This window comes from Polyergus mexicanus, unplaced genomic scaffold (assembly GCF_030449975.1).
Source record: "Polyergus mexicanus isolate NDT 795.1 unplaced genomic scaffold, iyPolMexi1.0 SCAF_17, whole genome shotgun sequence".
Taxonomy (NCBI): Eukaryota; Metazoa; Arthropoda; class Insecta; order Hymenoptera; family Formicidae; genus Polyergus; species Polyergus mexicanus.
Genome location: NW_027223337.1, coordinates 4,496,237 through 4,510,066, shown reverse-complemented (window position 1 = coordinate 4,510,066; position 13,830 = coordinate 4,496,237). Strand labels below are relative to the sequence as shown.

General features: G+C 39.1%; 3 protein-coding genes across 3 annotated transcripts; all 3 read left to right on the top strand.

Annotated features, from left to right (window-relative positions):
- Positions 1-647: 647 nt before the first annotated feature.
- LOC138940548 (pneumococcal serine-rich repeat protein-like) lies at positions 648-2,621 on the top strand. Its single transcript, XM_070309531.1, has one exon. The coding sequence runs from the start codon at positions 648-650 to the stop codon at positions 2,568-2,570; it is 1,923 nt and encodes a 640-aa protein (XP_070165632.1). The 3' UTR covers positions 2,571-2,621.
- A 4,002-nt stretch (positions 2,622-6,623) lies between these two features.
- On the top strand, positions 6,624-7,817 carry Fibroin1 (silk fibroin 1). Its single transcript, XM_070309530.1, has one exon. The coding sequence runs from the start codon at positions 6,624-6,626 to the stop codon at positions 7,815-7,817; it is 1,194 nt and encodes a 397-aa protein (XP_070165631.1).
- Positions 7,818-12,212: 4,395 nt separating this feature from the next.
- LOC138940735 (prophage side tail fiber protein homolog StfR-like) lies at positions 12,213-13,631 on the top strand. Its single transcript, XM_070309882.1, has one exon. It carries the CDS (start codon positions 12,214-12,216, stop codon positions 13,459-13,461), a length of 1,248 nt encoding a protein of 415 aa, XP_070165983.1. The 5' UTR covers position 12,213; the 3' UTR covers positions 13,462-13,631.
- Positions 13,632-13,830: the final 199 nt, after the last annotated feature.

Below are 13,830 nucleotides of genomic sequence, written 5' to 3'. Positions count from 1 at the left end.
ACACAAGAATTGCATGGATCCGCAGGTCGCAATGGTGGGGTAACATCTTTATTGGTATCGTTCCTGTTGTGTTTGCAGCGCCTTATTTAGCGATCCGTCCGTGCCAGAACTCGCCAGGCGTTACAATACATCTCGAAACCGAACCAGAGTCCGCAATGCGTCCGCAACTCTCGTTGGATATAAATCGCTGTAACCGATACGGAGACAGACACTTGCGAGATATGGTTTCTTCTCCTCCGGAAAGGGTAGTAACGGTGCACGAACGAACAGGTGTAGGAAAACACGAAGTGTATGATGCAGGTCTTATTTCGCTTCTAATTCTCCATCATCTAACCTAACTTTTATAAACCCTTCAATTCTTTTCCGATCATCGAATTTCTACCTTCGCGAAGCTAATCTTCGCGTCAATGTTAATTTGAAATAAAATAAAATTTAGGCGCCAAATGAATTATACTAATAAGAGTAAAACACGATAAAATAAACCGCGAATCTGCAAAATTGCTCCCGAAGACGAGGCGGCATTCGATGAATGGTATTTTTCAAGAAGCAGACTCGGAGGCGTCACCGGGGCAGCATGAGACAACAGGGATGTTTTTACAACTGGTTTACGATGGTATATAATTGACGAATCGCGCGAGCCGCTGGCAATGTACAAAGTGCCATCGACGATGAAGATATTCCTCGTGTATTTCCTCATTTGGGGACTGGCGAGTGGTCAGGTTCTCACTCCAGAACAGTTGCTCGCCGGTACTTCGGCCGATTCTTCCGCGACGAGCGTTGCTTTCGGCAATCTGCTACCGGATCAGGGATCGTTGGTCAGTTCCTCCAGCAACGCGTTCGCCAACAGTCAAGTAGATGATATTCAGGGATTTGAGACAGGATCTCAAGCGCAATCATTGGCACAGGCGATTTCGGGTGCGATCGGACATGGAGACGTGTCGGCGAACGCCAACGCCAACGCAGCGACGCAAGCAGTCTCCTTAACGGAATTCTTGCAGCAAAACGGCGAAAGTTCCGCGAACGCGGAATCTCTGGCGAAAACAATTGCGGATTCTCTGTCCAAGACACAGGCTACGGCTTCGACAGAATCGGAGAGTTCCGGATCCATAAAGAGGAAGTACTTCGTCACGAATTACTCTTCATCATCATCTTCCTCTTCGTCTTCGTCGGACAGCTCTTCCACGGCATCTTCGAGCTCGACAGCCACAGCCGACGCGACATCCGACTCCAACGCTGACTCCCCCACGTTCTCCAGCGCATCATCTTCCTCGAACAGCAACATCGATGTTTCGGCGAAGGCTATCGCCAAAGCGGAAGCTCAAGCAAAGGCGGCTTCAAAAGCGGCGGTGGTAGCTCAAGCGGAGGCCAAGATTCAGGCCAAAGCAGCCGCTCGCGCTGAGGCGGAAGCAAACGCGGCGGCTGCGGCGAAAACGCGAGCGGAAGCGAAGGCGCGAGCCGAAGCCGAGGCCCGGGCGCAAGCGGAAGCGCGTGCGGAAGCTTCCGCGCGAGCCGAGGCCAAGGCTAAAGCGGAAGCATCGGCCAAAGCGGAGGCCAAGGCGGAGGCCGAAGCCAAGGCTAAAGCTGAAGCTAAAGCACGAGCCGAGGCGGAAGCACGAGCCGCGGCATCCGCGCAAGCCGAAGCTGAGGCACGGGCGCAGGCCAAGGCCGAGGCAGAGGCATCCGCGCGAGCGGAAGCGATCGCCCTAGCGGAGGCAGAGGCACGCGCCAAGGCGGAAGCTCGAGCGGAAGCATCGGCGCGGGCCGAGGCTAGAGCAAAAGCTGAGGCCAGGGCGAAGACGAAAGCTGCGGCTATGGCCAAGCTGGCAGCGCTAACTAAGACAGTAGCTGAAGCGTACGCTAACGCGATAGCTAAGGCTAAGGTGTCCGCCGAGAAAATCAAGTTAGCGAGCGCGGCCACGATGCACGCGGCGAAAGCGATCGAGTTGGCGTCTGCGGCGCAAGACGAAGCTGCCATCAAAGCGTCCATCGCCGAAGAAGCGGCAGCCGCTGCCGCCGTCGCCACCGGCGAAACGAACGCCGCGACGGCCGCGGTCCAGGCTGCCCTGATGCTGACTCTGATGATCTCCCAGTCCGCGGATCTCACCCAGAAAATGGCTGCCTCTTACGCCCTAGAACTTGTGAAAACAGCCACGGCTGCCGAAGCCGCCATCGGATTTATTAAAATTAAGGCATACAGCGCTGAGGAGATAGTCGCTCTAGCGATAGCAGCCGCCAATGCGGCTATGTCCGAGCATGCAGCGAGTAATCAGAAAATTCAAAGATTGGCTATGTATGAAGAAGTGGTCAAGGAAGCCAGCACCAAGGCCGCTGCCACGCAGTCCGTCGCTTTGGAGTACGCGAACAAGTTCTATCGCGAAATGGAAGAAATGGCTCAGAGACGAGCCTCCGCATCCGCCAAGATGGATTCGAGAGTCGCGAGCTTGGAGTCGACCATTGCGGCGCAAGCGAATCCTCTCAACGTCGTGAGGGATGGAATTATCGTCGGTTTGGGCGACACGCCCAAGTTGTCGATCAAACATGTCCAAGTGAAAGCGAAGCATTACTCGTAGTAGCATCAAATTGATCGTAGCGATGACGAGATGAAATCTGTAACAATTTTTATCATTGCAATAAAATTAATGGCAGAAATAAAAATTAAAAGAAAACTTATTGAAATGTAATTATATAAATACAGTTCTCTACAACAGATTAAAATTACTTTTCGTTAATTCCATAAGCAATCCTTCCTCGTATCTTGTTTCTTTCCCGAATAATTGTTAAGTTATTTGCGAATTACTAGACTTTTTATTGATAAGGAATTAATTTTTAAAAACTTTAAATATTTTATTTTTTTATTATTATTTTTATTAATCCGTGCCTTGCGGCTTTGGATGTCTTCCAGTTTTTACATTTGTTATTCTGTCTTTGTTTGTTTGTGTCTTGTGTTGTGTCGTATGTTTTTTTTGTCTTTTCACAATAAATTAATGGTCAAAAATTCTTAAAATTTCTTACAATTTAACATATTTAAAATCCTCCAATCAAAACTCAACCTTGAAATTATAATTAAATTAAATTAAATTAAATTAAATTGAAATTGAAATTGAAATTAAAATCACAATCAAAATTAAAATTAAAATTAAAATTAAAATTAAAATTAAAATTAAAATTAAAATTAAAATTAAAATTAAAATTAAAATTAAATTAAATTAAAGCTTGAAACTTAAAACTTAAAACTTGAAATTAATTAATTAATTACCTTTAAAATTAAAACTAAAACTAAAACTAAAACTAAAACTAAAACTAAAACTAAAACTAAAACTAAAACTAAAACTAAAACTAAAACTAAAACTAAAACTAAAACTAAAACTAAAACTAAAAATAAAATTAAAATTAAAATCAAAATCAAAATCAAAATCAAAATCAAAATTGAAATTAAAATTAGAATCATAATTAAAATCATAATTAAAATTAAAATCAAAATTAAAATTAAAATCAAAATCAAAATTAAAATTAAAATCAAAATTAAAATCAAACTCAAGATTAAAATTGATTTAAGCTAAAATAAAATAAAATAAAATATAATATAATAAAATAAAACAAAATAAAGTAAAACTAATACTGAATCTGAAATAAATCTCTGCGTTATCTAATATACATTAAATAACTTTAAATATTTTATAATTAAATTGCTAAAATACATTTTATATTTCTAAAGAATGAAACTTTATATCTTCAATTTATAAAATTTTACATAACGATTACATCATTTATTTACATAAATCCGATTAGTTTTTTTAACTTTTAAAAAAAAAGAAAAATGCAAAATAAACATTGTATAAAATAAATCATGGCATGTATAAATTACTGTATCTGTATAAAAAAATAAATTATTTGAAATTCTTTTTATATTTAAGTGCGATATGTAAACACGTGCAATGAATATGTACGTAAAAATAAGCGAGATTATCATTAATAAAATATTAATTTTTTTTTCTGTCTTACATTAATGTTATATTTTATTTAAAATAGTGTTTCAAAGTATAAAACTTTTTTATTACTCGGACGAATAACGTGAATGTAATATTGGTATAACGAATAAAATCTTTATTATAGAAATTTTTCAAATACCTGTTTTTTATTCTGCACATATCACCGTAACATTGTTGTGTTTTTAAATGTCTTTTCATCGCTATAACTAACATTTGGATAAAACCTTTTTAAACATGTACTGTATCTTTTTTAAGAACAGATTGATTTTTTCAGGTTTTTATAATATCTGACAATTTGTATTTTACAAAGAATGTTGAAATTTTTATCATTAATTTATTAAATGTTATTAAAATTTGCATCTTCCTTATTCGATATTTTCTTATCGTCTCCAATTATTTCAAGATTATGTAATATGTAAAATTTTTCATGATTATATAAGATTTATTGCTTTCGCGGTATTTATCCCAAATACAATATATAATAATAGGTTGCATTTCAATATTCTTTTTATTTTAGATTCTCTTCATAATCACCGTTCTATTCATGCTATTTAATTAAGTTGGGAAAAGTCACGCAGTAATAATTGGATCTATAATTACAATATTTAATAGAGTTGCACGAGACCCAAGACAAGACAATATTCGCAAAAATATTGTATCGGTCTTGAAAATTTTAATCTTGTCTTGGTCTTGAGAGGATTTTTGTATCAAAGATCTTGTCTTGTCTTGTCTTGCCTTGATTTTTATTAACAGTTTTTATTTAAGACTAAATTATTTGTCAGCTTGATAAAAAACAGAAAATAGTAAGTATATCTGATTTCTTCTGTTATCCGAAGCGCCGAGCACGATTTTCGTTTGTTCTTTACTGCGTATGCTCACGTCTCGATTGTGCGGACGCGGTCTAAAAACTAAACCAAGTTCTTCCGCTGAACATGCAAACATTTCCGAAAGTGATAATGAAAGTTCGGAAGTAAGTGCAGTTAAACAATGCACATAGAAAACTTATTTTAAGTACGAAACAAGAAACAATGAAAAAATCGGCGTACGTTTATTATGTCAAAAAGAAAATGTGACTAAAGAAATAAAAATGAAAAATAGTAACACTACTGGATTAAAAAAACATTTGGAGAAAAATCATAAAAAAGCATATGAAGATTTATTTGGATTAAAAGCAATGAAAAATAAAATATTGTCAGAAAAAAAAAAACGATAGATATATTTTTAAACGTAAGTATTGAAATTAAACTTTATAAATTAAGTAATATAAAGTAATTAATTTGCGCTATATTTTTACGTCACATTAAAGTGTGTAATGATAATGATGCGCAGACTCTTTAAATTTAAATTTTTTAAAGTTTTTAAATTTATAGATGTTTTTATTTACTAACAATAAATCAAATTTTTTGTCTTTCTCGCCTATTTCCATATTAATTAAAATCTCCGTTCAGAGATCGGGAACAATTAGATAACTTTTTTTTAAAAACCAAGACTTCTCGATAAGATCAAGAATCTTGATAATTTCTTTTGGTATTGTCTTGATAATTAATTTCGAATCTTGTCTTGATCTTGTCTTGAAATTCAAGACAAGATCGAGACAAGACGAAAACTAGTCTTGGTATCTCGTGCAACCATAATATTTAATGAGCAAACACAGATTGCATTTATTTATTGTTGAAATATATGAAAACACTCGTAATATTACACTGAAATAAGCTCGTGTGAAAATATTTAACATTGTGAAAATACTTATATGCTTTGTACTTCTACAATTTATTTTTTCCGATAGTTAATTGAAGAAGAAACAAACAGAATTGAAGATAGCGTTATAAAAATTGATATGTAGCAATTGTATGATATTTTTAATTAATAAAAAGGATTGTTTAACTTTTTGTATCGAAATCATATATTTATTAGATGTTATAATTTGTGTAAAATACGTTAAAACTAAGGGAGTGTTGCATTAACGTAGTATAAGAAAAATTTGAAATAAAATAAAACACACCAGCAATAAAGTGTTTTTTTTCTTTTTCTATTAATATACAGATTAGGTTAGGTTTAAGTGTTTTTTTTCTTTTTCTATTAATATACAGATTAAAGCACTAGCATAATTAAATAGACCAGCAAATTCGTCTTATCCATAATTTTTCTTTCACACAAAAGTGTAGAAATATTAAAGATAGAATTCATATATGCCGAGGGAGAGGAATTCTGTTTCAAATTGCAGATTATTTAAGATATAGGCTTAATGTTGCAAATAGCAATTACAATCGGACAAGAAAATTTAGAACAAAATACTCTCTTTGTACGTTGACGAGTATAACAAAGTTACAGCAAAGTGTCCATTTCCGAATATAGTTGTTTCCAAGATAAGTTATAATGTGGAGAATTTCTTAAAGAACACCGATATTAGCCGATCAAATTCACAATCGCGAATATAAACGCAGTTAAGTAAACGGCGATTGAATTGTAAGGGAGGTGCGCGATCGACATCCTGAAAAAATATTTTTCGAGTTCGGTCGATTTGGAGATTTTTTTCGCGCGGCAGTGTCGGTATTATGACAACTGTTCGCGAGCGGTATATAATCGTGGACGCGGCAGCATCGGGCATCAATCCGCGAAGAAATCTCGTCGAAGATGAAGATCCCAGCGATAATCGCAACGACCCTCCTCCTCTGGGGTTTCGCCGACGCCAGCGAGCGGCTTCTCCTTGGCAGTTCGGCCGCGGACGCGTCCGCATCCGCTTCCGCCTCGGCCGGCGCGTTGTCGGGTAACTGGAGGAGCGCCGGTGACAGTTCCAAAGCGGCCGCGTCCGCCAGGGCCGGTAGCAGCAACATCCTCAGCCGCGTGGGAGCTTCGAGCGCGGCCTCGACGTTGGTGGCGTCCGCCGCAGTGGGGACCAGGGCAGCTCTGCGTGCCGGCAAGGCGACCGCCGAGGGAGAGCAGGAAACATTAGAGCTGCTCAACGAGTCCGCCGCGAGGAACGCCAAGGCGCGTGCCCTGGCCGACGACGCTGCCGTGCTGGTCCAGGGGGCCGCCGAAGCGCAATCGGTCGCCACCGCGAAGACGGTCGCGGTCGAGCAAGCGGCCGCCTCCCTAGGTGCAGCAGCGATCGAAGCGGAGGCCGCTGCCGCCACATCAAAGATATCGGCCGGCCAGGCACTCCAGGCCGCCCAGACCGCCGACGCCGCTCTCAGAACCTCCGCCGGTAGCGCCCTGACGGCTCTCAGATTGGCGCGCATCCAGGGAGCGGCTTCCGAGGCTGCAGCCCTGCAGGCACGAAAGGCGTCAGCCTTAAATCAGGAGGCCAACGCTGCCGCTCAACGAGCCATGGCAGCTGAAAGCGCGGCTGCCGCGGCAGCGGCAGCTGCTGCTGCCAAACAATCCGAGGCAAGGGACGCCAGCGCCGTGGCCAAGGCAGCGATAGCCGCTCTTATCACCGCCCAGAGGAACTTCGTACAGGCTAAGAACAGGGCGGCCGAGGCCAGCGAGGTGGCCGAAGAGGACACGCAGTCTAGAGCGGCCGATGCCAAGGTGAACGCCGTCGCCCAAGCGGCCTCCAAGGCTAGCATTCGCAAGCAGGAGCTCGTTGAGATCGGCGCGGGATACGGCAAGGCCAGCGGGGAGGTGATCGTGACCGGTACGCAGTCCAGCGGAGGCAAGGGTGCCATCGTTACCGCCGACGCTCAGAGTAGCGCATCCGCCATCGGCCTCAACAAGGGACATCGTTCCATATGGGGACACAACTGGGGTCTCGGACACGGCAGCTCGCGAGCATCAGCGGCCGCCAATGCGGAAAGCTCCGCCGACGCCGGCGCTCTTCTTTTCTAACGCGAACAGCGAGCAGAAATGGCGCGACGCGCTTTCCTCGATCATCCTTATCTAGCGGAGGATAATACGAGTCTTGATCCACTACGAATTGTCCTACATTAAAACGCGATTACAGATCGGCGGGAATTGAAAAAAAAAATTGACAAAAAAAATCAGCGATTTTTAAAATCCGAGAATGTAATAATAAAAATACATTGTTATAGCAGAGAGACTCGAGAACTCTTTCTTTCATTAAGTCCCACGCTTATTGGTCCCAAAACTCACCTATATGTCAAAGCGAAAACTGATAATATCGGATAGAATAAATACAAATTTCAACATTGCACACACGCGAAAATTATTTCTACCCTTATTTGTCAGGATAAAATCGCGATAAGTGGCATAAAATCCATTTATTATTCTATATAAACAACTCGAAATTATACCGAGTTTGAATTTTATTGAACATAGATTATTTTACATTTCTCTCTTTCTCTCTCTCTCTCTCTTTTTCTGTATAAATAAAAAATCAATTAATTAATCAACGATTATAAAGAAGAGCTTTTTGAATAGATTATCAAATAGTCATTACTAAATAATTATTTTACTCTCGTTGTAAAAAAAAAAAAAATTGCTGTGAAATCATTTTTTAATCACGGTGATTTCGACATAAATATGGATAAAAATTGTAGCACATTTTTCACTTACAAGTGATTAAGGATGAGGAGAATCTTAACTTTAATTTTAAGAATCTTAAATTTAATTTTTGGATAAGCTACTGTGACACACAAACTCTTACACAGCTCGATTTAATTTTGAACGGTACTTCCCATACAGTACCGAAAGATTGCAGAAACGTTGCATAAACCTTGCATTGAAACATTGTAATCTTGCATGGAAATTGCGAAATGTTTCTGCAATGTTACTGCAAGTTTGCGGCAACGTTGAAATGTCGGCCCTTAGAAATATTACAATATAATATTACAATAATGTTACGGTGGTTACTGAACAATCAGTTCAATATCTGAATTCCCTGTGTTGGGATTGTATCGGATAAATTAAACTGATGAAAATAGTTATATATCTTTAATCTTATTAGTCGCTCTTTGCAAGCTTTATGTAATCATCGTGACTGAAACTTAAATGCTGGATAGGTAACGCAACGCGCGCCGCATAGCGGTAAACAAACAAACTAGCGATTACCGAAAACTGTTTTTTGTAATGTTTTTGAATTGTTGCTGTAACATTCTCATAAAATATTACAATTCCATATTCCAATAATGTCTCAACAATATTACATTGCAACTTGCAAGATTGTAATATTACTGCAATGTAATTGCAATGTTCTGTGCTGTATGGGTTACTATACAATAGAATTTTATTTTTTGTTTCAAGAATTGATCAGAGCTATTCCTTTTTAAATATTGTGAGTGTAATTATGTAAGGTAGAGTTAAAATATTTATGGAAAGAATATTGTTCGATCAAATATCTATTAAGAGAAGATAAATTCGATTATTGAATCTCAAAGTATCAAAAAAAAAAAATATATATATATACACGATTAATAAAAGAATAACAGCTTTGAGATATCTTGCCTATTATTATTTTAATATATTTTTAATATGTTTAATATTTCATGTAGTTTAATTAAATAGTATTGATAACACCCAAGGGGAGAATACCGTATCTATCATCTATAGAGATTCTGCCTCGAATATATTTTATTACTTTTTATTGTATCTTGTATTTCCTAATACTAACCCTCTTGTATGCGTATGTCTTATTCCTCTTGTTCTATTCAAATTTATTCATTATTCTATATACAAAGAAAGGAAATAGCAAGAAATGCATTGCAATACGTTTTTAAACAATCGAACAAGTAATTTTACTATTTATATTATGAATTCCATTAATATAACATTTTACTCTCGCCCGTATTTCTTTTTACAAAGAAGAATAAAAGAAGAAATTAACTTTATATAAAACCTTAATTGTTAAATCTTTAAACGTTAAACAATTTTAATTGTATATTTTTAATTATGTATTGAATCTACGAAGAGAAAAGAACCAACGTCGCTAATACTGTAACTTTAAGTTTTAAGTGAAAAACAATGTAGCAATTTAGATTTAAATAAATTTGTGTAAATCATCAACAAATGTAGAAATTGAATGGACTCACATTAATTGAAATAAAATAAAAAAAATTTAGTATTCAAGAGTTATGATTATAAAATGCAGTTTGCATATAAATAACCCATATAGCACAGAACATTGCAATTACATTGCAGCAATGTTACAATCTTGCAAGTTGCAATGAAATATTGTTGAGACATTATTGGAATATGGAATTGTAATATTTTATGAGAATGTTACAGCAACATTTCAAAAACATTACAAAAAAGAGTTTTCGGTAATCGCTAGTTCGTTTGTTTACCGCTATGCGGCGCGCGTTGCGTTACCTATCCAGCATTTAAGTTTCTGTCACGATGATTACATAAGGCTTGCAAAGAGCGGCTAATAAGATTAAAGATATAACTATTTTTATCAATTTAATTTATCCGATACAATCCCAACACAGAAAATTCAGATATTGAATTGAGTGTTCAGAAATCGGACAAATAATTATCCGAAAAAAGTTAAAATTATCCGTTTATTGTCTACTTAAGATATGGAGTTTAATATTTATATAAATAAAATTTTAATTTTTATGAATTAAATTATTTAATCATTATCAATTTCTTAAACTTGTAAATAATTTATAAAATAGCGATGTTAATTTGATAACAGAAAATTGTTTAATAGTTCCCATTTTTATATAAAAGCAAAAATTTGATAATAATTTTTATTATGCAAAATGCTTCAAATTTAATAGATAAACTTGAAGAATATATAAAGACATCCAAGAGAGACGAGGAAAAACTCGTTGTAATTGCGTAAATTCACAATCTTTTTTCTTATCTCTCTTGGATGTTTTTATATGTTCTCAAAGTTTATGTATTAAATTTGAAGCGTTTTGCATATTTGTAGCAATGTATTTAAATATTACAAATACATTGCACCGTAACATTACTGTAGTCTTACATTGAAATATTTCTAAGGGCGGACATTTCAACATTGCCGCAGGCTTGCAGTAACATTGCAGAAACATTTCGCAACTTCTACGCAATATTACAATGTTTCAATGTAAGATCTATGCAACGTTTTTGCAATCTTTCGGTGCTGTATGGGAATATTTTGTGATTTGATTTTTTCTCTCTCTTTAACTCTTTATCAAAATCAATAAATCTAAATTAACAGATGGTTTAGTATATTATCACCTTTTACGTAATATATATTAAAGGTATAAACTTTGAGCAACTCGGAGATAATATTATAATAATATTTCAGATAAAATTTTTTTATAAAATATAAGTAGAGAGGTATTAGAAGTGTTGTTTCGAGAGACATCGTTACAGTATTAATGTAAAACTAATATAATAAAATATTGCTCTATATATTACTATAAAAAATAATTGTTTTTAAGAAAATTATTTACAATGTATTTTTTAAAACAATTATTTTTTTTTTTTTTTTTTTTGCATTAATTGATTTGTCTCATTATTCTGTATTAGAAGTATTACGGTAAGATTATCGAAAACCGAATATTTTACGAAATATTTAATTTTTTATATCAAAATATGTCAGATTAAAATATAAAATAATTCAAAAAGTATTTAATGAAAAAATACTTTGTTATAGTGTTTTGGAAACCTCTCGACGTAAGTTATACGAATATGTAATAAAAAATAGGGGGTTCCATTTAAGAAATTAAAGGTGTCCTTGACTTGACCTTAACGATGCCATCCAAGGTCAAACCAATGACACCATCTTATATTCCCCTCAAAAGCATACAATTTTTGTTGAAAACGTTTTTCTCTAAAATGCTTAGTTTTTGAAAGAAAAGGTGTCTTAGGACACCTTGTATACTTGTATATATATATATACAAATACTTGGTCTTTAATATTAAATATAATAATTAGCAATATCTAAGAATTGATGTAAAACAAAAGTATAGCATTTCCTTTCACGTATAGAATTGTGTAACTATAGATTCGTGGTAGGTGTCAACAAGAGAGAGAGAGAGAGAGAGGGAGAGAGCAGAGCGATACAACCGGTACTTGTTAGATAAGCAACAAATATTGTCCGGCGAGTAAACGGAAACGCACCTAAACAAACCGCGTGCAACAAATCCACGCGGCTTCGCGCCTCGGCATCTTGAGACAATATTTTAAGGAGTGTTACACGCGCGGGTGAAATTGTTGCGCGTGAAGGAAAAACAAAGACGGGAATGTGTTTTCACAATTGCGAACGATGCAGTATATAATCGGCATACGCGCCACTACCCGGCATCAATCTGCGAAGTTGCGTCGTCGAAGATGAAGATTCCAGCGATATTCGTGACGTCTCTCCTCGGTTGGGGGCTCGCCAGCGGCTGGGTGTTGGATTCCAGCTCGACGTCCGCACAGACGTCGGCGTCGTCGTCGTCGTCGTCGTCGTCGTCGTCGTCGTCGTCATCGTCCGCCATCGGGCTCGGCAAACGGTCGCACGGCTCGCTCATCTGGGGCAAGGAAGAGGAGAAGAAGAACGAGGGACTCAACCTGCAATCGCTGAACGCGGCCGCCCTGAAAATCGGCATCAACAACGGCGGACTGGACGTCGCTAAGGGCGCGGCCGTCATCGAATCGGCGATATCCGACGTGTCGACCCTCACCGAGCAACGCTCGCTCCTGGATCTCGGCCTCGGTGTCATCGCGAACAGCGCCGAGATTTTCGCGAGCACGCAGGCTGCATCGAGCGCCGAAGCCGCGGCGAAGGCCAACGCTGCCGTCCAGCAAGCGATCGCGGCGATGGAGATAGCCGATAAGGCCCAATACCTTGCGGCGATCATTACCACCAAGGCAGCGAAGGGCGCCGAGGCTGCCGTGGTCGCGATCGCTCGTGCCGCTGCCGCCGCCGCGGCTTCCAAGGTCTCCAGCGAGGAGTCGGCAGCCGAGGCGAGAAGTGCCGCCAACAGCGAAGCCAGGGCCAACGCCGCTTCTATCATCGCCAACGAAGCGAACACCGTTCTGGCGCAGGCAGCCGCCGTGCTCGCCGCCACCGCCTCCAAAGCCAAGGACTCGGCGATCAGATCGCTGGAGGCCGCACGGGCTTCCGCTAAGGCTCAGGCCGAGATCACCGAGGCCGGCGCCGAAGCCCTGGTCGCTATTGCCAAAGCCAAGGCCGCCGTGGCCCGCGCGGCCGCCGATCAGACCGTCTGCTCGTCTCAGGCACAAGCCGCCAGTCAGATTCAATCGAGAGCCTCCGCGTCCGAATCTGCGGCATCGGCTCAATCGGAGACCAACACCGCCGCTGCCCAGGCGGTCGCTACCGCTGACGCCGAGGCGGCCAGCCAAGCGGAAGGATGGGTCGAGTCGTTCAAGCGCGATCCCTGGGTTCCTCTCAACTTAAAGGGAGAGGCCAAGGCCGAGGCTACTGCGATCGGTAATGGGCATTACGGTATCAGGTCGAGCGCGGAAGCCAGCGCCGAGGCAAGCAGCAGCGTGTCCTTGGGAGGCGGACATTACGGACGGAAGGAAAGCATCAGCGAGGCGGCGGGCGCGTCAGCGAGCGCCGAAGCTGCATAAGGGCCATTTAACGCAGCGCAATTGCAATCTCCCTGCTGAAAGGAAATCGTCGCCACGGCGGACAACATACAACTTTTGATTCGTGCGAATACCATAGGTTAGCAATACGAGCATTACTGGCAGGAATTGGGGAAAAAAAAATAAAAAAATAAAAAAGCAATGATTTGAAATCCGTGAAATGTAAGAATAAAAATAAATTGTTATAGCAACTTGAAATATCTTTCTTTCTATCACACCTCCCCTCTATCATGTCTACTACAACCGATGATGCACCATCCATTGTACGACTGATAACGATAAATGAAAAATTCATATTGATGAAATAATAGATAAATATTTACACGAGTTGCAAAGATTTAATATAGATTT

What these genes read in the sequence shown, in the direction of transcription:
- Fibroin1 (XM_070309530.1), top strand. Translation starts at nt 6,624, where the DNA reads ATGAAGATCCCAGCGATAATCGCAACGACCCTCCTCCTCTGGGGTTTC.
- LOC138940735 (XM_070309882.1), top strand. Translation starts at nt 12,214, where the DNA reads ATGAAGATTCCAGCGATATTCGTGACGTCTCTCCTCGGTTGGGGGCTC.
- LOC138940548 (XM_070309531.1), top strand. Translation starts at nt 648, where the DNA reads ATGTACAAAGTGCCATCGACGATGAAGATATTCCTCGTGTATTTCCTC.